At 42.2% G+C, this 27,058-nt stretch overlaps 4 protein-coding genes across 7 annotated transcripts in view; 1 reads left to right on the plus strand and 3 right to left on the minus strand.

The window, feature by feature from the left end:
• Window positions 1–204: 204 nt before the first annotated feature.
• On the minus strand, window positions 205–2,854 carry LOC117565323 (protein odd-skipped). Its single transcript, XM_034244362.2, has 2 exons — window positions 2,144–2,854; window positions 205–2,029 (listed from the first exon to the last, which is right to left on the minus strand). Exons 1-2 carry the CDS (start codon window positions 2,214–2,216, stop codon window positions 885–887), a joined length of 1,218 nt encoding a protein of 405 aa, XP_034100253.1. The 5' UTR covers window positions 2,217–2,854; the 3' UTR covers window positions 205–884.
• A 13,567-nt stretch (window positions 2,855–16,421) lies between these two features.
• LOC117564825 (UDP-glycosyltransferase UGT5) lies at window positions 16,422–18,378 on the plus strand. The gene is made up of 3 exons (XM_034243749.2): window positions 16,422–17,692; window positions 17,751–17,967; window positions 18,031–18,378. Exons 1-3 carry the CDS (start codon window positions 16,585–16,587, stop codon window positions 18,329–18,331), a joined length of 1,626 nt encoding a protein of 541 aa, XP_034099640.1. The 5' UTR covers window positions 16,422–16,584; the 3' UTR covers window positions 18,332–18,378.
• On the minus strand, window positions 18,368–18,807 carry LOC117564827 (chymotrypsin inhibitor SCI-III). 2 transcript variants are annotated; one of them, XM_034243750.2, is made up of 2 exons: window positions 18,658–18,807; window positions 18,368–18,605 (listed from the first exon to the last, which is right to left on the minus strand). In XM_034243750.2, the coding sequence occupies exons 1-2, from the start codon at window positions 18,749–18,751 to the stop codon at window positions 18,409–18,411; spliced, it is 291 nt and encodes a 96-aa protein (XP_034099641.1). In that variant the 5' UTR covers window positions 18,752–18,807; the 3' UTR covers window positions 18,368–18,408. The 2 variants fall into 2 exon arrangements, with proteins under 2 accessions (XP_034099641.1, XP_051858441.1); XM_052002481.1 differs by having other exon boundaries at window positions 18,368–18,584; window positions 18,658–18,803.
• Window positions 18,808–20,384: 1,577 nt separating this feature from the next.
• The window catches only part of LOC117566049 (cGMP-dependent protein kinase, isozyme 2 forms cD5/T2), a 37,912-nt gene continuing 31,238 nt past the window's right edge, over window positions 20,385–27,058 (minus strand). Inside the window, exons 2-8 of one of the 3 annotated variants that reach the window (XM_034245499.2) lie at window positions 24,999–26,394; window positions 24,285–24,504; window positions 22,655–22,891; window positions 22,436–22,585; window positions 21,756–22,375; window positions 21,506–21,695; window positions 20,385–21,437 (exon numbers count right to left, since the gene is read on the minus strand). In XM_034245499.2, coding sequence (XP_034101390.2) covers window positions 21,272–21,437; window positions 21,506–21,695; window positions 21,756–22,375; window positions 22,436–22,585; window positions 22,655–22,891; window positions 24,285–24,504; window positions 24,999–26,130 — 2,715 coding nt within the window. In that variant the 5' untranslated portion in view covers window positions 26,131–26,394 and the 3' untranslated portion in view covers window positions 20,385–21,271. Of the gene's footprint in view, window positions 21,438–21,505; window positions 21,696–21,755; window positions 22,376–22,435; window positions 22,586–22,654; window positions 22,892–24,284; window positions 24,505–24,998; window positions 26,399–27,058 lie in introns of those variants that run through there. The other 2 variants (XM_052003283.1, XM_034245498.2) reach the window with 2 other exon arrangements.

Consider the following 27,058-nt stretch of genomic DNA (forward strand, 5'->3'; position numbering starts at 1 on the left):
TCATTCTTTATCATATACATATACTATACGTTTACTTATATACATGCATAACTACGATAATGAGATCGTTATGTCTTTGTGCTTAGTCAGCCTAAATACATACATATACATCGGTAGAGAACTTGTCTTTTATAATAATCGTAAAATTGTCATACTAAAAGGTTATAACACTTAATTAAAGTTAACGAATCGCTCGAACGATTGTTTGATTGGTTGATTGATTGATTTATTTTTATTGATTAACATAAACAAATAATACAGTCTTTGTATATAGTCCCGATTTTGGGTCTGAGGTTTATCTGGGAATTGGTATTGGTATATATATATTGGTTATAACGATTACAAACTGAAGAATCCGGCTAGCTATAGCTATAAGGTACATACGATTAGCATTTAAATAATTAACATAAATTATAATCTAAACTATAGTTTTACAGTTATCTTGTGGCTGAAGAAATCTCTCTAACTATTTTCTATTTTTTCGCTTTCACTCTCTTAATCTTCTCTTCTTGCTTGATATATTTTGGAATTGTTCGCAATACTTTTTACTGTTGTATTCTTTTTCTCTTTTGTTTCTACTTTGGCATTCATTACTCAGTTGTAGACACAATCGGATAGCTATATAAGATCGGTTATTATATAGCATCGATTGGGCTAGTTGTGTGACTCTTTGATCGTCCTTTCACTGGGGACTGTGGCGATCCCTCCTGGAGAACGCTGCTCTTGCTGCTTCTTCTGCTGCTTTTGCTGCTGATTGCGACTCCAGGCCAGGCACTTCCCATGCCTGGCGGCGCTTGGCAGTCTGGAACTGGAATTGGAACTGGATGTGTGCATTTGGCATCCTGAACATAAAACCAATACATTTTGCATCCACTCCGCTTGCTCTATCTGCTCATGATCTCATCAATGGTGAAGCCCAACGCACGCTTGGGACGCTCCGGGGCAGCCGACGAGGACAGATCCACCGGACTGACCAACTGAGGAGCTGGCGTTGTCTGTGGCGGTGATGTTGGCGCTGCCTGAGCTGCGGCTGCTGCGCTCGTGGCCGATTCGCTGTGACTCTGCAGATGACTCTTGAGATTGGCGCGCTGATTGAAGCTGCGATGGCAGATGTTGCACTTGTGGGGTCCCTCCTCCAGATGGGTCACCTTGTGCACGGCCAGAGTGCGCGACTGGCAGAAGCCTTTGCCGCAATCGTTGCACTTGAAGGGCTTCTCCTTGGAGTGAATGTAGCGATGGTCACGCAAATGATCCTGACGCCTGAACGCCTTGCCGCAGATATCACAGGAATAGGGACGCTCATCGGTGTGTGTGCGCTCATGGATGAGCAGATTGTACGATTTGGTGAACTGGCGATTGCAGTACTTGCAGATGAACTGCTTCTTGGGGCGACTGCTGCCACCGCTGCCGCCTGCTGCAACAGCGGCTGCTGCTCCTGCTGCACCGCTCAGCTGCAGTTTGGGTAGAACACCAAAGTGGCGAGCGGCTGCATGCAGATTGTGCAGTCCAGCGGGATAGGGGCGGACATGCGGATGGCCATGGGCTGGGGCATGAGCATGTGCCGCATGACCATGATGATGGCCATGGTGATGGGGATGCGCATGATGACGGTGATGTCCCTGTGCTGCGGCAGCTGCTGCCTGTTGTTGCTGCTGCTGCTGGTAGATGGCAGCATTGCGTATCCATTGATTCATCAGCAGCGCCTGCTGATGCACTGCAACAGGATCGGCATTGGCGCCAGCATAGACTGGATAGTGGCCATGTGGATGCTGTTGCTGTTGTTGCTGCTGCTGCATCTGCAGCCACAGACGATGCTGCTGATGATGTTGCTGCTGTTGTTGTTGCTGCTGCTGCTGCTGTTGCTGATAGTGCGCCATGTGTCGCATGTGCAACTGTGTGGCCACCGACTCCTCTGCCGCGACACGTCGTGGCATTGGCTCCTCGGTGGGCGTGTGCGGTGGCGTCAACATTGGCGACAAGCTGCTTTCGCGCTCCTCCTTGATAACAATGAAATCCTCCTCGACAAAATCTAGTAAAAACAAATGAAATATTTATTAATTTTGGTTGCACATTTAAAGCATAGAGTTTTGCCGTCGGCAATTCGGCCGTTTGATTGTAATTTGTTGTTGTTGCTTATGCTTACCTTGTTCTCTGCTTATGTTAAGCTCGTCGTCCACGGTTATGTTGCTGATGGGCGAGGCCGAAGTTGAAGACATATTCCCTGCTTTTATTTTGTGTGTTTCTTTTGCTTTCTTAGCTTTTAGTTTTTGTTTAGCACTTTGATTTGGATCTTTTATTTTTCTGCACTGTCACTTGGCACTAAGCGTTTGTATAGTCTGATTATTTTTACGTCTTTTGTGCTTTGCTTTGCTATGTATGGTTGTAGTTGTCGTTGTAGTTGTAGCTATAGTTGTGTTACTGCGCTCTTCTCTTTGCTGCGACGTGCCCACGACAACGTCTCAACTCAAACTGAATTCTGTTTGCGTGCCGCGCTCTCCGACTCAAACTCGTGAAAAGGCAAAACGACAATATGTGTGCGTTGCGTGTGTGTGTGTGTGTGTGTATGCTTATCTCTACTCTCTTCCTCTCTCGCTCTCTCACTCGGTGTGTGTGTGTTGGTTGAGTGAAGTGACTTCTGCTGTGGCTGTTGCTGCTGCTGCTGTGGCTGCCGCTGCTGCCGTTGCTGTAGCTGTGAGTAGCGCTCGTTAATAACTGAATGCAACTGCGGCGTCGTCGACCGGTTTTGAAGCGAACCAACAGCAGCAGCAGCAGCAGCTGGCTTTGCATAGTTCTTTCCGTTGCCTGTAGTTGTTGTTGTTGTTGCTGTTGCTTTTGCTGTTGTTGTCGGGGTTGAATTTATTTGGAAATGGCAGATACGTACACGCCTACCTGCTGCCCTGTGAAGCGTTCGGATTGGTTGATTTCCACTCCCAACGGCTGCCGTATACAGTATCTGTTGTTGTTGCTGTTGCTGTTATCGTCGTTCTTTTTTCAGTCTTTCGTTTATTCGGCTGTTGCTGTTGTTGTTGTTGTCGCTGTTGTCTGCACTCTGCGCGCGTGTTCGGCAACACACAACGACAACAACAGCAACAACATGCACAGGGACTCCACTCGGCTCGGCTGGCTTGGCCGGGCTTGGGCATCGTCTCTCGCTCTGGCAGTAAACAAGCGGAAACCGTTGGGCTGATGGTCGGACGCCGTTGTCGGCTGCCGTTGCTGCTGCTGCTGTCGATTCTGCCGTCGATGCTGCTGCTGCTGCTGGCAGGCAGCCATCCAAACCATCAGACCCGCATCCCACCCAGGCGCATGCCCCGGCCAGCTGGGCCTGTGTGTCCTGCTCCTGCTGCTGCTCGTGCTGCTTTTTGCCTCGCCCCAGGATATTGTAATCTATTGTCCCTGTTGTTGCCCTTTTTGTCAGTGGATATATGTGTGTGTATGAGCTGTCAGTGTGTGCGTTTGTGCCTGATTCGTTTACATTTAAATTTTAATTTGCCATACAAATCAGAAATCACTTTTTTGACTGCCTCCCACATTTTGGGTTGTCCCATTTACCATTTCCCATCTCTCTTATTTGCCTATCTACCCAGTTTTCCGCTTTACACTTTCAACGCAAAATTCAATTAGCCTCATCAAAGCAAAATGTTGTGAAAAGTCATTTTTCGGCGGGCGAATGAGGTGCTTCAATTTGTCATTTTCCATCACATCATTTATGATAATTTTACAAGTGCTTTAATTTTACACAAAATGAATATGCATTGAGATTGAAAATTAAAGAAATTTGTATATTTTTCATAAATTCATAATTATTCATGAAGTCATGATTATAAATAGTAGTTTAGCAACGTTAGAATCTGGCTTCTCATTAACGATAAAACATATAAAAGTATATCTCAAAGAATCTCAAAATATTTCATATAATCATAACTTCGTTTTCTGCAACATTCGTTTATTTATTGCCTAAACTATTATTCTGCTTTTCGTTATTATTTGTTTTAAGCAATTCTCTCAATTTTTTTCTTCAAGTGTAGCAATTTGCAATAGCAAATTAATGCATTACAATAATTTCGCCCATTATATAATCACAATTCAGCATGAAATCGCAAATCTTTTTAGTTTAGCTATAAAATGATGGAAAATTGAATTGCTGATGATTTTCTCTACTGTACTCATTATTGCTATTACAGCTAAACGAGATAGTTCAAGCATCTTGTTTGTAGCATATCAAATTGAGAAACTCATTACTGGCAATTTTCTATGGGCAACGGAAGGTGTCATTTAGTTAAACTTATTAAAATAAAGCTACAAATGAAGTATATAATTAAAAAAGAGTATAATTGAAATGAGTATTATTTTATTTTCCATTGTTAGAGCAGTAATAAAATCGGTAATCAAACTACACTTGCGTTCACCGTTTTTTAGTCGGTTATCGAAAAAGATTTCTTTTCTACGAATTGCAAAATAAGTTAAGCAAATTTTGCTGCTTATCAACGGGCGGTTAGTGCTCACTTTATAATGCCATTTTATGCCATAAAATGTATATGTGAAAGATAGGGTTAGGATTTACAATGTCGTGAAACGTGCTCTTTTGATTTGGCACTCAAGAACGTGTAGAAATAACTCTAGAAAAATGTAGGAAAACAATTTAACGAAATACTTTTACTTCCGTTTAGGATCTTTATATTTTTTTTACATATTTCATATGTTGCCGTTGGTTCTAGAGTTTCCCACAAGGATTAAATTGCTTGGCTGGTTTTACCGCACATTACCAAATCGACGGCTGTCATTTCATTAATTAAACATTGCCATTGTCCCTCGGGGTTTTACCCAAAAAAAAAGCCGTGCAACGACTAAGACGGCAACTAACGACGGAGACTTGTTCGTTGTTGCCAGCTTACGGTGTTTTTGACTTTTAGCGGGGAAACTCAATGCAAAAGTCACAACCGTGCCGACGAAAGCCAATTACAAAATATTTACACAACAATTTTTCGTCAATTTTCCCAATTCTTTAAGACAACAATCGCGAGCCAGTAAAGGGAAATAAGCAATGTCAACCGGCTAAATCAAATATCCTGGCCAAGAAATTTCCACGCGACGATTGTTTGTTGTTGCTGTTATTGTTGTTGTTGGTTGTACTTAGTGTTCCGCTTTTTTGTCTTTGGTGGATGGCAGCTTTCTTGGCTGGTTTGGCAACCGACAACCGACAACCAGCAACCAGCAACTGTCGACGTGTTGACACTTGGCAAACAGTCGGCGAACTTTTTCATTTCAAAGTGGTTCCCATTGCCTTTCCGCTGCCCATTCCGAATCCACGCGCAGTAATTAACATCATGTCATAAGTGTACAAAAACAAATAAATAAATAAATAGATAAAAACACAAACAGAGTCAGTCAGACGGACAGAGGGACTGACGGATTGTGGATGAGTCAGAGTGCGAGTGAGAGTGCGACACATGAAAGACACAGACCGAATATTTCCCAGCTCGCAACATACTCGAATATATACTACCATATGATATACGACAGCAACTGTCAACTTCCTGTCGACACATGCATAAAGGATTATAACTTGGCCACATATGTATTTGCATACAGCTAAAGCGAGAGAGAGAGAGAGCGCGACTTGCAATGCGGAAACGGAAACAGAAACTGTCTGTGCACTTAGCACAGCTCATAAAAAAGACTGTGAGACTGATCCTGGCCAAGGACCTAAACCTAGTCCTAGAATACTGCACCAATAAAGAAGTCATTGCTGTGCATTCAATTAGGCCATAAAACCATAAAAACCGTCAAGATCGCAGTGCTCGACATTAGTAGCTTCGACCTGGGCGGGTCTGTCTTTTGTCTCGCACAAATTTGGAGCGTAAAAAATATAACAACGAGAGCAGCAAAAAACAAAATCATCATAAAACACTATGCCCAAGTATATTGACAACTTACTTGGACTACATCTCGTCTCTTCTCACTCTCTCTCTCTCTCTGTGATTTTTTGTTGGTCTTCTTTTTTTTCTGAGCCATAAAAATTTGTTTGCGCTTCGCAGAAGTAATGTGTCCCTTGGCCCCTGGCCTGACCTGGTTTTTAGCAATTTTTCTCATATTTTTTTGTGCTTCATTTATGTTTGTTTTGTTTTTTTTACATTTCGTCGAAAAAAATTAGATTTTTTAGTGCAAAGTCTGCATTGTCTGCGCAGTTTTTCCACTGCAAGTTGTGGACCAAAAATGCTAATGTTCAAAAAACATTTTGCTGTTGCTTCTCTTGACTTTTTACTCAGATTGGTATTTTTCACATTAAAACTGCTTTTTTGTACTTTAATTACTGCGACTTTTAGGTGACTTTATGCTGGCCTAAAAATATGGTGCATTTTATACCATATTGACCTTCAAATTGTTCTCAGAAATCAATAAAAATTCTATTTTTATTGTGATAACTTAATATTGATGGGAAAAACGTTTATAAATCCCACGAACCATATGCCTTTTATGATTATTAACTTATTTTGAAGAGAAACGCGCCCCTTTTGCAGCCTCCTTTTTTTCGTTTTAATTAGTTTTGTAATTGAATGAAATGGATAAATTTAGATTGAAAACCAGTTTAAAATATTCGTTATATCTTAGTAATCCATGTGAGACAAATGCTTATTTATAAAAATTTTATTTAAACCCCTTTCATTTATTTTTCTTGGACTTTTCTAGTCTGCAAACTGCATACATTTTCAACTTAATATATAGTATATTATTTTAGGAGAATCTCATTGACTTTTAAGTAGATTTTCAAGGCGAAATAAGGAAGCAATTTTCAAAACAAAAAAATATGGAAGTACCCAGAAAATGCTGCCACGAAAACTGCAAACTGCACAAAAAGTTGCAAAAGTAAAAGTACAGAAATATTGAAATTATTTCAGGCCTTGAAAGTGGACTGGGCCAAATGCGCTTTTATAATTAGGTAAATATGCGCTATTACCATTAACAATATTGTAAAGGGATGGGACGGGATGTGCGTGCAAAATGGTAAAGTCAAGGTTAGACGGGTGCATTTTGGGCATTGTTGCAATTCGCATTGCTTGCGAAAAGTATCTAAACACACCATAAACACGTCACGCCCGCGAAAACACACACGCGGAACTCTGGCAATCAAAGTATCAAAAATATCGGCGAAACATCGTTAAAGTGAGCGACCAAGGACATTTGACAACGACAACGACAACAACCATAAGTTGCCGCGACCAAAAACCAAAACATTGCTCACGATTTTCACGACGGGCCGTAACTAAAAGGGGTGTACCCTTTACCGTAGTAATTAAACAGGGTTGTCAGGTAGCTGCAGGCAGTCAGGACAGCGAAACAGAGAGACGGACGGACGGACGGACGGACGTACGGAGAGCAGTTCAGCCTAACCCTAGAATGTGATCGCTCTCATTGTGTGCGCCTTGTGGTGGGCGCGACGCACTTTTACTCCTTGCCTACTCGAAGGATACCTGGAAAATTGGCCAAAAGGAGTCGCGAGCAGGGATTAGCAGCAGCTAGCAGCACTTTCTCAGTGTATGCGTGTGTGTGCAAGTGAGTGTGCGTATCTTACAGATACTGTATCTGTAGCTGAGAGTTTTGTTTTGGCTGTGTGGCGAATTAGCGAAAAGGGTTTAGCGCAAAAGGGTTGTATTTATTTGGCAAAATAATTAGATTGATCCTGGGCTGAGCAGCGACAATTACTGGTCACATTAGCGCTCCTCTTCGACCGCCCCCGCGTCATTTAACTCTTTCGCCTATCCCACTCTCGAACTCTGTCTCTCTCTCTCGCTCCCTCGCTCTTGCTGTCTGTCTCTTTGACTCTGCCATGTTTGTGTGGGTCATAAAATTGAGTCAAGCTGATAAGCGCTGGTAACAGAAATGTCGCAAAATCGCGTTGAAACCAAATCTAATAAAATGAGGAAAAAGTGATGAGTGAGCGCGTGAGCGAGAGAGCGAGAGGGGGCAACAACAGCCTACAACAAACACCTTTACGATTTCAGTAACTTTGATTTTAGCCGCCGCGTTTGTCATAAAGTCGCGTCGCTTTCATATTTCGCCGGCTGTTGATTTTCATATTTTCTTAACAGTTTTGTTATTTCCTTTTTTTTTGGTTTTTGCTTTTATTATTTATTATTTTTTCTTGGTTTTTTTTTATGTTTTATTTGGTTTTGTGATTTAGCAACATGGCGGCAAATGGCGGCTACGCGTTATCCAATCAAAAACAAAAGCGACAACGGCAACGAAAACGACGCCGTGATTAATGAATTACCTTTTTTCAGCTAGAGAGACAGAGGCCTAATTGATTTCGACTCTTTGGCGAGTCTCATTGAATTTTATGTTTTTTTTTTTTTTTGTTTTTCAATTTGCTCCAAAAGCTGACACCCGTTGTGCGAGAATCGACTGCTGAGCGCTGATCTATTGAACCTAAAGCTGTGTAACTGTTGCGCTGAAACTGTCTAATTAAAGCGCTATTAATGATATACGCCCACCCATTGATAGGTCACGTTAACGCGTTCAGATTCAGATCTATGTACACATTGTATATATAGCTGGACCCCGGGGGCATATCACTTACAGGCAACAGCTCCAATCAGCGAGTGCTCACAGTTTAGAAATCCAATCCAAGTGTGTAATTAATAATGCTGAGCTCGAGAGCTGAGTTCAGTTGGTTGAGTTTTCCAGCGAACGCTTGTAAAGTATTCAAATTACGGGGCGACGAAAAGTGTGAAAATGCGTTTTCCAAAATGACATGAGAGACAAGCCAAGTCAGCCATAACATTCACTGATTTATGACTGCAAACATGTGCGACCCACCAGATCCTTTTTTTTCGGTTTTCTTTTTTTTTTGGCGTATCCTTCAGCGCCACTTCACTGCGAGTGTTGCGAGTGTCAAGTACTTTTGACCTTAGCTTAGCTCCTTTTGCTTTGCTCCGATTACATGCTCTTGGTGCTGGTTATTCGGTCATTTGGTATGTTTACAGTGCGGCGCTATCCATAAATTATGTAATGTTCCAGCACAGCAACTCCTCTTGGTAACACGATGCCAAATCCTTTGTCGATAACAATTCTGAAAACTCTTCACTGCACTTTGTTTACAACGGCAGACTAATTGTCGCAGACTCTGTGACTCTAAGCTGTAGATGTTGCTGCTGCAGTTCCTACTGCTTGCCACAAGTGGCTGCCAGCAAAGTTCTGCTTTTTGTTGGCTACGAAAAATCATTAAGATTTAATTGCAATTGAAACTAAACTTGCACACACTGCACTTGGGTGGCCTCTGGCTGCACTTCAAGTGCATGTTGCATGCCTCTTTTGCACTTTAACTGCTCTAACTACAAAGTCCAAGTCACTTAGGGCTAATGTCCAGTTCGAAGAATTACTTGCGATTGCATTTAAACAGTAGTTCCCTGTTCGGCTCTCTGATCAAGTGGATTTCCAGTTGATTTCCTACTGAACCGCACTCGGTTGTCATTTGAAGATTGTTTGGTTTCGTTTTGACAACAACAGCACTTGTTCCAAGCACTCGTAGACCCAACAGACACCATGGCATTGGTTTCGGTTTCAAAAATACTGAAAACATTGGGGACACTTGCAAACTGCACCGCACAAGTGTTGAGAAGTTCCCCTAGGAGATGAACTTGAGTTTAGAAAATCTAAGGAATTTTCTTCATAGTAGCTAAAACAGATGAGTGTTCTTTTTTATAAATAAACTAAATACCAAGTAGACATATTCTATCTGAATCGTTAAGCAAATCTTTTTGAAAAGTTCTTTATTTTTATTGTTTATTCGGTTATGTTTACTATTATTCAAAATGGTTCCAAAATATTAATTGTTGCTGTCTTTAAAAGTGAATTGAAAGGTTAAAAAATGTTTGCTAAAAATGGCGTAAAATTTGTAAAGGAATATTCGAATTTAAAGACAACTTTAATTGAAACTTTCTCAATTACATTTTCATTTACTATGTATGTTTAGATAACTTAACTTGGAAGACAAATCATAAATTCTTTAACTCTCTACGCCTATTTAGAAATTGTACTTTTCAGTCATGAAAGATTTTGATTTGTTAACGAAAGATGTAAACCTTAACATCTCCATCCGCAAAACATCTTGTTTAAACCATTATTTCTGGCATATCCTTCAATTTAAGTACTGGTGAAAATCGATGTTCTTCGATGTTGTGTTTAATGTGCAACTAATCGAACTTCGTTAGTTGGTTAACCCAAGATTTGACGCTCAACGCTCAGGTGCTCAGTTGGCAGTCGTCCTCTACACTTGTCCCTATATTATTTCTCTCAGGATAACCTGCTGCTAAATAGTCACAAATAATTATCTGTTTGGCAAATAGCCGGACAGCTTCATCCGACTCGGAGATACAAAATAATAATAATAAGGACATACTTAAGCTAAGGATATCCAATCGCAATTACGGATATCCTTGAGTTACGGATACGCCAGAGGGGGCTCCGAGGTTAGCCCAAGCAGCCAGAATCGCTGGGTTTTTGCCAGCAGCGAGCACAGCGAATCCCGCACACATCGAGAGAGCGAGTGAGATGGAGGGAGGAAGAAACTCTGACGATTCTCCAAGCAGCAAAAACGATCTGAAGTGGAATCTACACGGGACTAATGTTGTGATTAGCATCTGCGTTGACAAACACAGTGAGCGGTCCCAAGGCGAGTGCCATGACCATGGATATGGACACGGTTATGGTGATGCTGGAGGAGATTGCTGCGTGTGTGCTAAGCTGTGCCTCTCCCCACCCAAGATGAATAATTATAGGCGATCTTTATGCTGAGGCCCGGCTCCTTGCTGGGACCGTTAATGGGTGCGCGTACCTTGTGCGCTGACTGTAAGACAGAGCGAGAGAGAGAGAGAGTGACCAAGGTACAGGGACAGGGTGTTACCTGCGGCGTTTTGGCATTCCGAAAATTCCTGCCTTTCCCTTCAATTGATGCGCTCAGTGAGTCGTCGCATTGTTAGACAAAACGAATTCACGCGTATTCCGCCGAAACTCGCTAATGGTCACAGCGTCCTCCTACTCCTACACCGAGGACTCCCTCCAGTCCAGCAATCATCTTCCTCAAGCTATAATGTTGTCGTTGCTGTTGCTGTTGTCGTTCGACGTGTTCATGTTCGCCTTCACCTTGGCCTCCGCCTGTGTTATTAATGATGGAAATTTGAAAATACAGAAGGTTCAATAATTGCAACATCATTGTGCGCGATGAGCGATGCCTTCGCCGTGTAAGCCAAGAGAGAGAGAGAACAGAGCAAAGAGAGTGTCTTCTGCACTGGCACTCGCTTGAAAATCAGTGACTTTGTCTCAATAACAATGCTGCAAACAAATTGCCGCCTTGTGTATGCCACTTCTGTTGTTTGCCAGTTGCTGCTAACACGCGTGTCCCTGGCTGCCATTTTGCCAAGCTAGAGAGCGAGCGAGAGCGAACGAGTGAGATCGTTTTATTGCCACATTTATGAGCCGTCCCACTTGGCAAAGAGCAGCCATCCACCTCCTTTTTGCCTTGCTTTGCATTGCTCTTGCTCGATCGGCAGCACTGCGTTTATATTGCAGCAATTTCGTATCAATTGAATGTCTTCCACGAATCCACGGCAGCCATAAAACGCGTCGCGTGGAGGTGGAAGGACAACACACAGCCAACTGTACAGATACAGATACATCTTTAGCTGCAGCTTTAGCTACAATAACCCTGAGCCAGAGGAACGACTTCTTAGCTCGCTGCCTATTTCTATGTTGTCTGTTTATGCCAATTTTTATGCGCTTCACCTTCACTTTGCCCATTCTCAATCCCATTTACGTACTCAGTTCCATTCTCATGCCCATTTCCATTTCCATTTCCATTCCCTTTGCCCGTTTATTGGCCTTTTTGTCATTGCAATTCACGTGTAAAACATGCCTCAAGTTTGGCCGTTGCGCGTGCCCTGCGACTCCTTTTCCTTGTCCAGTTTTTACAGTGTTTACATTGCGCACCCATCTTCATCATGCCTCACTCCCTACCTCTTGTCGCTGCTCGCACGCGCCTCTCCCTTTTTGGCCATATCAAGTCATGAACGCGTTTATACAAACACAGTTCTGCTGACCCATTGTCGATTCCCTTGAATTGTAGGCGCACGAATCAACTTCCTGGCACCTCGACCTTGTCCCTGCAGGGAGAAAAGGGCCTGTCCAATTCAGGGAGCTAGTGAAGCACAAGTGGATAGTGGCAGTAGCACCTTGTGTTGACGCAGGTGAAAGTCAAGATGTACTTGATGGTCGACGTGATTGATAGCGCTTTTCATATCGCTATTGTCAACGAATGTACTTCAAATTTAATGAATGACTGCGAAAAATTGTTGCTATCTGATACTACATACTATACTATATGTTATGCATGCTTTACGATTATATTCGTGCAGAGGAATTTGTAGGAATTCTGAAATTAACAGTAATTAAATAAATATTAGTTACAATAGAAACAGTATTTTCATTAAAATTTATGAAACCATTGAAATATCTATAACACTATCAGTGGTTGAAGTGATACAACGTGAAAAATACCTTCCTCGTTTGGAAATTTGAAAAATTATTATTTCAATTACCACTTAATTGTCAATTTAAGTACTTCAGACATTTTAAAGACAATGCTTATACAGGATCCCCAGATCTTATCGCAGAAATATTTGAAATAATCCGCCAGTTCCCGTGCAGACAACAAGCATATTGATATATGTGAAGTAGTTGTCTGTAAACAGACTTTAAAAGTAGTTTGACAGTTGCATTTGTTAGCTGTAGCTTGTGCTTGATAAGCAATCTACTATCTACACGGATCTATATTGTGGATCCATTATAAGCACCAAGGGCATCGTTGTGATTGGAGACGAAGACATTGTCATTAGCCTGAAACAGGTACAAGTACTTGAAGGCAGAAACTGAGGCAGAGGCAAACTCAATTCAAGTAGCGTGTGTAGCTCTTGAGGCTAAGCACGAAAATGCAGCTCCAACTGACTGAGAAAAACTGCAGCCAATCCATTCGACAAATTGTGCAGTTATCTTTTGACACTCTCGGCCACTCAGCAACTGGACTAACTACCCGTCAGCCATCGATGTTCGGTGATAACAATAGCAAAAAGGCAGGCATGGAAGTAGAAGGGGGCAGAAGGACAATGCAAATTCAGGAACATGCTTTGTGCAGATTTTAATTAGATCACGGCCTAGCTGACAGTCTGGCTAGTGGCTCCCCTGCGCTCTGGCCAGCTCCTTTGTCAGTGGGCAGCTGTTTGACTGTTTGCCTGCTGTGCACACATGTTGTCCACGGCATGTCCTGTGTGTCCTTTATGGCCTGCTAATCCTGGTCATCGATGTGATTGGGCGTGTGAGTGTTTTTGGAGCAGTCAAGCAGGCGACAATCAAGGCAAACAGCCAGACAAATGAGCAAACAAATGAGCAGCGTATGTGTCCTTAAACCCAACAAATTGGATCATAACTGCAAAATGTCGAAATCTGCACAAACAGCGCACTAATTAAGTCCTGCTGCGACGACGACGACACATTAAACACGACGGCAACGATGAGCCCAAAATATCATTAAAACATCTCGATCCAAGCACCCATCAAATGGGCATCCAATAAAACTGAACAAACTGCGAGTGTGTCACTTTTATGACGTCAACGGGCTGCGATAAAAGAAATAGCATTCCCATTATGAGAAAGAAAACTCCATTTTGTCACAAATTGAAAAAAATCCCGATTGGCAACAGACCTCACGAAATTAACGCCAGTCTAACTAAACCTATTTCTCTTCAACACTTTTAGAGCCCGAGGAATTTTGCAATTTTTATTGACGTCAGCAAATTGGCTGTTTTAAAATTCAATAGAAATATAAATTATTAATAACAAAATTGACATAAAACATTGGCAGGAGTGTACAAATATTTTAAATTCATTCGAAATTAATCATATTAGCTGATTTACCCATAGGGTAGAAGGGTATTAAAACTTTGTGCCGACAGGAAATGTATGTAACAGGTAAAAGGAGGCATCTCCGACCCTATAAAGTATATATATTCTTGATCGGCATCAACAGCCGAGACGATCTAGCCATGTCCGTCTGTCCGTCTGTTCGTATAAACACCTAGATCTCAGAGACTACAAGAGATAGAGCTATAATTTCTTTGCGATACAACTTCTTGTGCTTGCACGCAGATCCAGTTTGTTTCAAATTTTTGCCACGCCCACTGCCGCCCCCGCGCATTGATAATAATCGAATAACAGGCGCAATTTTAAAGCTAGAGCTGCGAATTTTTGCATATACAATAATGACTATAGTCTTCGTTATTTTTGCAAATTGGTTGGTTGCGATCAGATAAAAATTGTCGAAGTTTTAAAGAAATTCGTTTGTATGAGAAAACACGCCTACTTACTAAGTTGACAATCTGGTATGTTTTGCACTCTGTAGTATATACTGAGTGCAGTACCATATCAATATGGTACAATACATTTTAGTATTTTTTGGTATTTTTGTGGAATATTAATTTAGTATATTTAAAAAATATCGTAATATTTTACTTTTATTCAAAATGGGCAGCGGGTATCTCACAGTCGAGCACACTGTACCTTTCTTACTTCTATTTTTCTTTTTTTTTTTTGTAAAACTAGAATTTAGGAATTAATTATCCGCTTGTTAGGAAAGTTTTTCGCAAACCACAATTTAAAAGCTGGAAATTCTTTGAATTGAATCAAAAAAATATTAATTATTAATTACATAATTGGCATAAAACATTGGCAGGAGTGTAGAAATATTTTAAATTCATTCGAAATTAATCATAGTAGTTTTTTTTTTTTTTTGGTAAAACTACAATTTAGGTTTTAAGCATTTGCTTGTTAGAAAGTTTATCGCAAACCACTATTCAAAAGCTGTGAATTATTTGAAATATTTCATTAGTTTCCCAATTATAAATCATACATAACAATATGCGACGCAATTATAAGAGACCTTGATCTGAGGCTCAAGTGCTTCTAATCAATACCATACATTACTTGCCACATGTGTAAATAAAAAAAAATAATAATAATAATAAAAAACAAGTACATATATTCTAAATGTTTCTATTTAATTCTCTGATTATAGTAACCGAAATCTGAATAAGTGTTTATAAGGGGCGTCAGCATTCCCCATTCGGCGGCAGTCGACACTTGGCAATCAGCAGTCAGCAGCTCTTGCTTAGAGGCAGGCTGCAGCAGCAGCCAGAGTAATTTTTCCCATGGGCAACCTTAACTTATCGAACATGGTGCACTTAAAGTGGCCTGGTCTTGTTCACTTTTAATTGCTCTGTTTGCTTAAATACAATTTTACACACACACACAGACACTTCTCTTTTTATCGTGGAAAACACTTAGGAGTGTGCTTAACGGTTGCTTGGTGCTCTTATCGTTTTTTTTTCTATTTGTGTTGTGTGCAGTGTTGTGGCCCAATCGGCGTCACCCTGGGAAGTGGGTCGTTGACAACGCCCACAATCACAACTACACTGTCAACCACCCACACACACACACACCCATTTTTCCCTTGCCGAGGCCGAAAGAGTTGTCATCTATGGTATTGCTTTTGAAATGGTGCCACTTCTTCTAACAGCCCAGCAATCTAGACAGATTCCCTAGCCTTCTCCTTCCCTTTGGTTGCAAAGTGCATTTGTCCATTTTAAGGGGCAGCTGTAGCTGCATTTTGAGAGCCAATTACAATTATTGTCATTTCAGTTTATCGCTTGAGGTTCAATTAACGCTTACTACTGTCCATTATGCGTCTTGTTTTCGGGGCGTATTTCCAATTCAATTGTGTATTCAATAATCTCAAGGCTTTTGATTTGTTGAGTGTTGTGTAATAATTTGAAACAATTTGTTACCAGAGGGGCAATCAATTGAGCTACGACATGTGTAGTGCTTAGAAGTTTATAAAGAGTTTTCGAAAGCACTGAGATCATTTCCTTTGGAAACATTTGTATTAAAACAACCAAATTTATATATTCTAAAACTATAAAACTATTTATATTTTTATCTCGTGTTAGATTTTATATTTATGTTTTGAAAATTAATCATGAGCATATTTATATTCACATACTATATTCGCTTCAAAATTGAATTAAAACAATCATTTTTCTTTGCACATTTGAAATGCCAACGTTTCTTTGCAGCGCCATCTACATTCCAAGAAAGACTAGCTGCTGAAAATTGCGCCTGTGCGTATGCTATGAAATAAATAAAATTATTATAATAGTGCGTCACACAACCACTTTAAAGCGTATGCCAGCGTTGCCATCTGTTATCAATTTAGCACTCGAAAGTGTGCAATATATTACAATTGCCCGATCAATTGCACACTTGGAGTTGCCGTATGTAATGCAGAAGTACTTGACAGCTGATGCAGTTGTAATTTAATCACCGTCGATAGAGAACTGGGCGCTGGGCGACAGAGCAAACACTCAAAACAATCCAATTAATAATCAAACCAAATACGCTTATCAAGCGAGGCGTGTTAAATCAACATGGCATCGATGACAATGTGCGGCGAGTTCACATTCAAACGCGAACTGCGGAACAATGACGATGCAATATTATCAACAGGCGAGACTAATTGTTCTTGGCCTTTGTTTAACAACGTTAATTGGCGACACCAGCGCTGGAAATATTCTGGCAGTGTTCCCTCATTTTGGCTTCAGTCACTTCAAGGTGGTGCAGCCGCTGCTGAGTGAATTGGCTCAACGTGGACATCACGTCACCGTCATATCGTATGTAAAGAATCCGCTTGCTGCGCAATTGCCAAACTACGAGCAGTTGCTGACTAGCGATGCGAACGAGGATCAGGCGAGCACCACCATCAATGTGGTGCCACTCGCTGAGCACACACCAACTCGATCATTGCCCGTGCTGCTCAAGGAATACTACGATCTGTTTAGCGAGGGACAAACCACCTGTGGTCGTCTCTATGCCAGCGGACATGTGGCGACAGTGTTGGAACGACACAAAGAGCAACCCTACGACTTACTGCTCACCGAATACTTCAGCAACGATTGTCAGCTGGCGCTAGCCAAGCTCATGCAGCTACCCATCATTGGCGTGAGCACGTGCGCCTTGATGCCGTACTTCTATGATCGCATCGATCTGCCCGATAATCCCGCCTATGTGCAGTCCGAATTTGTAGGCTTTGCACAGCCTTTGCTTTGGCATGAACGACTGCTTAATTTTGTGCAGGCCAAGCTGCTGAAACTGCTATACAAGCTGCACACAAATCGTGCAGATCAGAAGCTGATTAAGCAACATCTGGCCATAGACATCGATGTGGATGAAGTGGCACGTGACCAAACCGCATTTATACTTGTTAATCAGCACTATTCGCACATGGGCAGTCGACCAGTGACGCCACAATTGATCGAAGTGGGAGGCATGCATATCACCAGTGATGCAAAGAAACACCTGCCCCAAGAAGTGGAACAGTTCCTGCAGCGATCACCACAGGGTGTCATCTTCATCAGTTGGGGATCGATGGTGCGTGCCTCGAGTATCGATGCAGACAAGTTGCAGGCCATGCTGCAGGTGCTGTCACAGCAGCCACTGAATGTCATCTGGAAATGGGAGACGGATGAGCATCCCCAAGTGGATGCCAACAAGTTTCTATTCGTCAAGTGGGCACCACAACTGGCGCTGCTTTGTAAGTATTAAATAAATATTCTGATCGAAAAACTTAGCTAATCTACACCTCTTTTCAGGTCAACCACGTGTCAAGCTGTTCTGGGCCCACGCCGGTTTGCTGGGCATGACCGAGGCGCTGCACTGCGGCAAACCTTTGCTGATGACGCCCATCTATGGCGATCAGTTTCTCAACGCATATGCCGCACAACAGCGCGGCGTAGGTCTCAAGCTGGATTATGAACAGATCAATGTGACCACACTGCAGGAAACGCTTCAGGAACTCAGCCATGCTAAGTAAATCTTACTGCTTTTTTATAATAATTATTACCCAGCTAATCTTGTCTTGTAATGTTGCAGCTATGCTGTGAGTGCTGAGAAGCTGTCGCAAGTCTTCAATGGACGCCAGCGCACGCCTTTAGAATCGGCCATTTGGAGTGTGGAGCATGTGTTGCAACATGGTCTCTTTGCCACCAAGCTGCTGCAATCGCCGGGCATCGAGCTCAACTGGTTCATCTATCATTCACTGGATAGCATAGCAATCCTACTTGTGTTAGTCCTGCTCATCATCGCCAGCTGGCGTGCGCTTTTCCCGGCACAAAGCAAACGCCAGTCAAAAGCGCAGACGCAACAACGAGCAGGCAAAAAGTCCAGGAAATAATCAAACTACAGAAACGAAAGCAACGACAATAATAAATTGGTCAAGAAAATATAGAGTTAGCATTTATTAAGTTTAGTCTAGTAGCGTCCACGCTGCATGCAGTCCCGTCGACACTCTTCGTAGGTCAGAAAATTGTTATCCGTGGATGCGCACCCCGTGTAGTAGAAGCTCTCGCAGTTGTCCGTCTCCTTGTTATAAGCGTAACGCAGCTGTCGACCCCGGCACAAGCCCGGCGCCTTTGCCTGCTTGCAAGCTAAACCGATTAGATTAGATTCTAATAACAGTTATTGATCCCGTCTATCTAAACTTGTAATCTTTAAACTTACCAACCTGCTGCTGTGTTAGATTTTCGAGGCGTAGCCCTAAGCTGACGGTTATGCTCAGCGCCAGAAGTAACCACAGCACACTCCAGCTAATCATGATGCATTAAAAAATAGAGCTCTCTTATTGATTTGACACAATTTGCTTAAACAAAATCACTCTGATTAGTACTATAAGTATTTTTTATATTTATAATTTCGACAACATGCAGTTGCGTCTTGACTTGTCACACAGAGTGTTCTCTATAAAGTGAACCGAAGCATGTGACAGTTCTTTCTCAGCTTTCTCTGATTTTCTCGTATTTGCTGTTGAAGTCTCGTTGCGCACGTAGCTGAGTTTTGTTCTTAAGTCTATTTTGAATTTCGCAATTTCGTTTCTTTCGTTTATTTTGATTTAATTTAATTCGGCTTGTTCTTTTGCATTCGAATTGCAATGCTCATTGAGTCAAAACGTGTGTTTTGGCCAAGTTTACAGCTCGAGTGCCTCAATGCAGGAAGCTCATCGTTGAGCTGCCGTCAAACACACTAGACATTAAAATACTCTTTCAAAAGCTCCAATATGACATGTAAATGTGATTTTATTCTAAATAAATACTTCAATTGTGTAAAGTACTAACTATAAATGGTATTCTCTTAAAAATATAGTAAACTCATGGATCTGGTGTTATCCTCTTAGAATCATGTAATGTAATTGGGTTGTCCTCATCGAGACGAGTCGTTTGACATACGGCATGTCGAGATCGGTCGAGTATTGACCGAGTTATGCTCAAATAATGACAACAACAACACTTGTTTGGCCAATTCGTTGCTCTTCTTCTTCTGGTTGTTGTTGTTGTAAATCAATTTGAGCTGCAGCGGACCTCAAATTTCTTAATTTCTGCCAAACGAAGTACCAGGCAAACAGAATTAACAGTAGGGGTATTTTTCCATAGAGCGCCCAAGTAAAATGTAAGCGCCAAGCACAAGCACATACACACATACACAAGCACACATGGCGTCACCACAGAGAGCGCCATTGGAAGAGCTCGCATGACAGCTGTTTAATATCGTAAAGAGAGCGCCAGGCAGAGAGCCAAAATGGCAGCTGCTTTTCAAAGCACAGAGAGCGAACAACAGTGAGAGCAAGAGAGCTGGCACACGTGCGCAATGCACTGCAGTTTTGTTGTGATCGGCAGTCACCCATGTGCTAGAGTGGGTGGCGTGATATTCCGACTGTAAATGCAAGTCACTGCATGCTGTGTGTGCAAGCGGGAGAGCTGCTTTCTTTTATTTATGTTTGCCTGGTATCTCGGGTCGTTTCAATGCTTTGCAGCCCAGACAATTTGAGCTCCGGCATTTATCGTGTGACGTCATTAGCCCTTGACTTGATTGTTTGATTGTGTGCAGACTGCATTTCGCTTATCATTGCGTTTGTGTATTTAGTGTGCTCATCGTTGCGCATGCGCGCAATTTGCATTGAAATGAAATAATTGTTTTTGTTTTTTCTTTGCGTGAAATTTACATTTAAATGAAGAGTAATAAAAGGGCAGTTTATATAAAAATTGTTGCTTTTAAATGTGTTGTTTAAATGATTGTTATTTGCATTAGAATAATGCTGTTTAATTTTATTATTTTATTGAGTTTTCACTGTCGGGAATTTTTGTTTATAGTAAATGCGTTAATTATTTTATTTTGGTGTTTTTCTTCGGCTGTTTAGCGCTTTAAATTTGCACACGAATTTAAAATAAAAAACGTTTTATTCAAAGCGCATAAATTTGTTATTTATTTAGTTTCTAGCTCATTTTACTTAAATTAGACAATTAAAAAGGCGATTTATATTCATTTACATATAGATATACATAGATATAGAAAACGATGGCTAATGCTAATGACATATGGGGGATAACTGCAGTAGATCCACATTAACATCATGACAGTTTCAAAAAACAATTGGGGGTAAGGGAAAAGAAATGTTATGAGCATGAGGGTCTGGTCATAAATTGCATAAAAATCAGCTTACAGACTATAAGGCAACCCGATTTGTGTATGTATGTATGTGCGTGTGTTGATGTGTGTGTGATTGTGTGCGTGTTTATGTGTGTGTGTGTTTTGCACTTGGTACATTAACAATTATTAATGATTATTAATTGTAATTTTACATAGTTTGGAAAACAATTTACATAGTGGAACAGAACAGAGCTGCGACCGACGGCTTTGCCTCATTGCCGAAAGAACGAACCTACTTACAATTTATATCAATTTCCAATCAACTAGACAGAATTTCTCATCATTCATTACATGTAATAATAATAAAATAATAATTATAATAGTTATAGTTATAGGTTTTTGTTTCTCTTCTGTTATAGTTACAGTTGTATAAAACATAAACATAAACTCGTTAATAAATTCTTAGTGTTGCACATGTTTTCATCATGATGATCAGATCTGAGACAATGAGCTGCATGCTGAGCTGTTGAGCTGTTCTGGGCAATGCGATTCTTTCACCTGCCCCTCCTTTCTTGACTATTGCTTTGGCGTACAGAATGGCGTCCTAATTTCCGGAATCCATCTATGCCATTCATTCCAGGTGCGATGCTAGAGAGCAGTGTCATATCCATAAGTTTGCCATAAGTCTTAAACACTAAAAATCTTTATCCCAGCCGCTGACATCATCTGGTGGAGGTCCCTCTGGATCTGGTGGATAATCATCAAAGTTTGTCGTATCCACAACGCTCTTCACCGTCGGCTTTATTGGTGGCTCCAACGTGCGATTCTGCAGCGCCCACCAATAGAAGCCATCGAACCACCTGATTGAGCAATCAAATAAGTATATTAAAGAAATGAATTAATCAATTTAATAAATTCGTTGACTCACTTGTGCTTCTGTATCTCGCTAATACCGCCACGTTGATAGCCCAAACGCTCGGCGGGATTGTCGCGACAGAGTTTCTTGATCAGATTGCTGGCATTACGTGTTATGTTACGGGGAAATTCGATGGCATCGATGCCCTTAAGTATTATGTTATAGGTACGCATGGGATCCGAGCCCGTAAATGGAGGAGTGCCTGCAACAAAAGGACTTAATTAGTTTTCTTTTCAAGCTTTAGTTTTTGCTTTTGCCTTACCTGTGAGCAACTCAAACATGAGCACACCCAGAGACCAATAGTCGGCACTTATGTCATGGCCACGATTCAATATCACCTCGGGTGCCACATATTCGGGCGTGCCGCAGAATGTCCACGTCTTGCGGCCCGACTGCAGCTTCTTGGCAAAACCAAAGTCCACCAGCTTCACATAGCCCTTCTCGTCCAGCAGCAGATTCTCTGGCTTCAAGTCCCTGTAGATAATGTTGCGCGAATGCAGATAGTCAAAGGCCTCGACCACGCACGCCGTGTAGAACCGCGTGGTGGCATCATCAAAGTTGCCCTTGTCCCGCAGTATGGTCCAGAGCTCACCGCCCAGGCAGCTCTCCATCAGCATGTACAGATACTTCTTGTCCTTGAACGTCTTGAAGAGCTTCACAATGAACTGGCAATTGGCCTCGCCCATGATTTCCTTCTCGGACATGATGTGCTGCTGCTGACGTGTCTCCACAATCTGTGATTTCTTCATCTGCTTGAGCGCAAACGAACGAGAGCTATCCCCATTGGTCTGCACCAGCTCGACACGTCCAAAGCCGCCCACACCGAGTGTGGCAATCACGCGCAGATCCGTCAAATTAATGTCCCGGAACTCCTCATTGATTCTACAAATAATTAGATTGGAATTAGTTTTAATTATTGCTTTTAATGTGATAGCTACTCACTTTCTGCGCTCCATGGCACCTTCATCGTCGTAGCGATGCTTGATCTCATCCAAACTCGAGATCAGTTGATTGAAAGTCTCGCGATCGATGACCAAACAACTGACGCCATCCGGCGACTCACAAATGATGTTTGCAGTACGCAGATCATCACTGGAAATGATAAATAATTAAGATTAATTAATTTACGATTCATTTGAGATCAAATTCATTTCAACTCACCCTTGCAACGCCTTCTCGCCGAAGAAGTCGCCTTTGCCGAGCATGCGAATGAACTTCTCTTCCTGTGTGTCTTGTTGCTTGATCGTCACACGCACTTTACCCTTCGAGATGATGAAGAAGGTGTCGCCTCGTGCTCCCTGGCGCACAATGTAGTCGCCGCGCTGATAGTGCGTCTCCTCCAGCACATCGGAGATTTTGATAAGCGTATCCTCCGGCAAGTCCTTGAATATGGGCACACTACAAGTACAAAAAGCAGCATACAGAATAAATGTGTTATTAAAAGGTTTACTTTGTTCATGTAGTATATTGTTCATATTTTGACTGAATGAATGTTTGTCTGGCTGGCATTTCAATTTAACATATTTTTATTCTTCAGCTTTATGAGAAGCTTAAATTACGAAAAAAAAAAAACAATCTAGTGATAAGGAGTATTTCGTGAATTAACTCGATTCCTAATGAAATTACAGAGTGCATTAAAGATTACTTTGGAAGGCAATTGAATAGAAGCCGAATTTATATCTATTTTGATATCTTCATTAATGAATTTTTTCGTCTAATAAAAATATTCATTAGGTCTAGTGACGTCATTAAAAAGTGAGGACTGTAAATCTGTTGTCAAGCCTTTAAAAGTAAATGCATTTGGAATGACTGTAAAGACGTGTATTTTCCGAGAAGACGATCGACTTTTATTGCATAGGTAATTTACGATGTTTCCACTTAAAGCTTAGACCAAGCATCATTGATCGCTATCCGGAAAAGCAACCACATCAACTCCTGCTCTGGTACTCATCTCAAGCTCTCAATCATTATGCACTTTCATTTTCATTTGGTGTAATGCATTAGTGTTTTATTTATTTTTTTTGTTTTGCACAATTTTATGCTTGAAATAATGTCGATTGGGGTTGCGGTAATGATAGTCATAAAACGTTGTAAAATTGGCGGTAGATGGAAACGATGGAGGGACTATCAAAATAGTTTTAGAGGCGCTGAAGCTGGTGCAACACCGAACACCAAACACAAAACATCAAAAGCCGGCTTCTTCCCTGTACGCGTTCAATTAAATGCGATTAATTTGTCGGTCACTCACGGCGCCAGCTCAAACTCAACTTATTGCAACTTGATGTTGCCGTGTGTGGTATAAACTGGTTGTGCATTTTGATGGAAAGAAAGAAAATTTCTATGCGTTCGTTGGCCGCGCGCAAATCGATCGGGTAGCAACTACTTGTCTACTTGCCACAACAGTCTCTGTGTCTGTCCATCATGGCACGTCATCGCGCCGTATATGAAAGACGCCCATGACCATGACGACTACAAGTTCCATTTGGTCTGAGGCTGTCTGCCCATTTGATGGTGAAAGTTGTGTGCCACAAAAAAAAAAATACAACACAAAAACAAAAAAAAAAAAAAAAAAACAGCAACAACTATGAAAAAAGCCAAATCAAATCAAGTCAAATCAAGTTGAAAAAATCCTTAACAACATACGTAAAAAGTTGGCAGCTGCAGCAAGCTCATAAAATGCTGCGGAATTGATATAATTAAGTGCAAAATTGCAACGAAATTATACTCATTAGTTGACCAAATAGGAAATCCAAATACCTTAAACATTAATCATTAAATCATTGCCCCTTACCTCTTGAGGAAGTCCGTGTACTCGGCCTGGCGTATGAGTCCAGTTCGCATCATGATTGTCTGGAAGCATTGACGCTCAATTGCCCACAGATTGCATTCTGTGATCGCTGTGATTGTCGCCGTGCGCTGGCAATTGTAGAGTATCGCCAATTCACCGAGCACCTTCGCCCCCGACAACGTCGATAGATATTTGCCCTCGCGCGAGACCTCGACGCGTCCATCTGCAATGAGAGAGAGATCGAGAGAATTGATTGAGTATTAAATTGAAATTGAATGCGGCGGCAATCGAAAGGCTAGAACAAACAAACAAACGCTTTATCAATTAAGGAGAACCAACTGCATGCAATACGATCAACTTAATAGAACCGAACGATTCTTTGACAAGGCATGGAAATCGTGCATCGTTGTAGTTCACATTGTCAGTGCTGGTTGATAAGATTGACAGCTGGCTGATCGATCGACAGGCAACTAATTGTGTACGCAGATCGAAGATTGATCAGCGATACATAAAAAAAACAGTTCGATGATGGATTTTGATTACAATTGAGCAGAGATGATTGATCTTCAGTATGTAGTTTTTTCATAGCTACAAAGTTGTTTACTTTCCATGAGGAATTCCTTTATGATTTTTCCTACGGGAATTCCTATATGCTTTTTCCTTCAAGAATTCCTGTACACGTTTACTCATACGAATACCTATACAATTTCTTCTTACCACTGTTGCCTTCCTGCTGCTGTTCCTCCTCCTCCTCCTGCGTGGCAGATTTCTCCTTGAGATTCCCGGTGCGTCGCCGCCTCGCATATGTGTGAACGGGCACAATAAGGCGTGGTCGTGGTATGCAGAAACCTTCGCCATTGAGATCCTTTGAGCTGCCATTGCTGCTGACAGCGGGCGACACTTGTCGCGGCTGTTGTTCCTCGAGTTTCAGACCCTGCAACGCCTGCTCCAGACTGTGACGCCGCACAGTGGGCGGCGTTGGCGCCTCGTTGCGCATCGGCTCTCGACAAAATGAGCTGGAGTGATGTGGCAATCGAATGGTGGCATAACGCTGCACGCTAGTCTGTGAGCGACTCAAAGGCTTCGCTGTGCGCGGCTTGATGGGCGGCGCTGGTGGCGGTTCTGTGGGTGGCGGCATCAGACGTTGGGGCTGCTGACAGATGACACGATCCTCGGCGGCCGAGGAGAATGTGGAGTAGGCGGAGGAACTGTTGCTGCCTGACTTACTGGGCGAGGCGGGTTTGGCTTTGGGTGCACGCAGCGTCACATAGCTGGGCGGGGCATGCTGTTGCAACATGGTCTGGGAGCGTCGCAACGAGGGCGGCTTCACGGACACCTGTTGGCGTGGGCGTGGCACACGCGGACGTTCCGTCGGATCGAGCACATAATGATTGACAGCTGCTGCTGACGGCGCTGCTGTTGTGTTCGACTTGAGATGCTCCTGTTGGTGTTGCTCTTCTAACTCCTCTTGCTGCTCATCCACCCAGCCATTGTGTAGCTGCTGCTTGTGGTGCTGCAACGCCGAGGGTCGATAACCGTTCAGCTCCTTGATGGTCTTCACAATGCGCTGATCCTTCGACTCCAGCTGACGTATGTTCTCCAGCGTCATCTGATATTTGCTGAGCGCCGAGATGCCATCGAGGAGAAAGCTGCTGCCCGCACTGCTCGCCTGTCGACTGAGCCTGACTGTTTGCGGGGGCGTTGGAGTGGGCGTGACGGCTGGCGGGGATTGATGGTGCTGATGATGGGCCTGCAGCCAGTTGGCCTCGTAGAGGGCGCCCATGGTGCTGCTGGTGTCCAGCGAGAGACTCGCATCGACGGCTTTGCCCGGATAATGTTTAATTTTCATTGCAGTTGTTTTGGGTTTTTTTTTGTTTTTCGTTGCTGCTTTGCTGTCGGATTTCGTTTTTGGCCAGCAGATTTCACTGGCCGTTGACAACACGTTGCTGTGATTTGTGTTTTGTTGCGACTTGGACTTTATTCATTTGTTGGTGTTGGTGTTGTTGTTGTTGTTATTGATATTGTCTTTTGCATAACCCTGCGATGAAATTCGCGCTTGGAATTTTGACGAGTCACACAGCTGTCAGGGAGTGAGGGAAGCCGCGGCCAATACCTAATTGTATATTTGGTTTTCTATTATTTAGATTGCTAAACCGATTTGTTGTTGCTGTTGTTGTTGGTGTTGATGTAGTAAACTTTCGAAGCTTGCCTCGGTTGCCTCACGTCGCGTCGCATTTTGTTTATAGACAGTTTCAGTTGTTGTCTGTTTGTAAAAACCTCGAACCCGATGACGAACTCCGAGTAACAAGCTAAACCCAAACTTTAACTTAAAACAAAACGCAGCCAACTGTTTAAATATTTGGCAGGCACTGTATTTACCTTCTCTCTCTCTCTCTCTATCTCAATATTTCTCTACTCTCTGTTCTCTGTGTGTTGTTAACAAAACAAAAGCCTAATGAATTAATAGCAATTAGTTTGTCGAGTGCGAATTATTTTGTTGCAATTTGAATGGGCGTGTGAATGAATGAATCGTGCTCAACGAGTGCACGCGTTTCAATCAACTGAAAACCACTCAAAACTGTGTAAAAGAGGGAGCAATAAAAAAAGAGAGAGACAAGTTTGAATGACGTATGTCATAGCTTGACCTGGCTAATAATTATTAGGCAAACAGCTGATCGCAAAAGTGGAGCATGACTGTTCGGCGATCACTCAGTGATCGTTGTTTGTTTGTTTGTCTGTCGACAACATTGAGTCATCATACACTGAGAGCTAATTAT

This window comes from Drosophila albomicans, chromosome 2L, assembly GCF_009650485.2.
Source record: "Drosophila albomicans strain 15112-1751.03 chromosome 2L, ASM965048v2, whole genome shotgun sequence".
NCBI classification, from domain to species: domain Eukaryota; kingdom Metazoa; phylum Arthropoda; class Insecta; order Diptera; family Drosophilidae; genus Drosophila; species Drosophila albomicans.

Bases quoted from the DNA above. Each gene is read 5' to 3' on its own strand.
- LOC117565323 (XM_034244362.2), bottom strand. From the start codon at position 2,216: ATGTCTTCAACTTCGGCCTCGCCCATCAGCAACATAACCGTGGACGAC. The intron at 2,030-2,143 runs GTAAGCATAAGC...TGTTTTTACTAG, and splicing joins TAACATAAGCAGAGAACAAG to ATTTTGTCGAGGAGGATTTC.
- LOC117564825 (XM_034243749.2), top strand. From the start codon at position 16,585: ATGACGATGCAATATTATCAACAGGCGAGACTAATTGTTCTTGGCCTT. The intron at 17,693-17,750 runs GTAAGTATTAAA...ACCTCTTTTCAG, and splicing joins ACCACAACTGGCGCTGCTTT to GTCAACCACGTGTCAAGCTG. The intron at 17,968-18,030 runs GTAAATCTTACT...GTAATGTTGCAG, and splicing joins CAGGAACTCAGCCATGCTAA to CTATGCTGTGAGTGCTGAGA.
- LOC117564827 (XM_034243750.2), bottom strand. From the start codon at position 18,751: ATGATTAGCTGGAGTGTGCTGTGGTTACTTCTGGCGCTGAGCATAACC. The intron at 18,606-18,657 runs GTAAGTTTAAAG...AACTGTTATTAG, and splicing joins TCTAACACAGCAGCAGGTTG to AATCTAATCTAATCGGTTTA.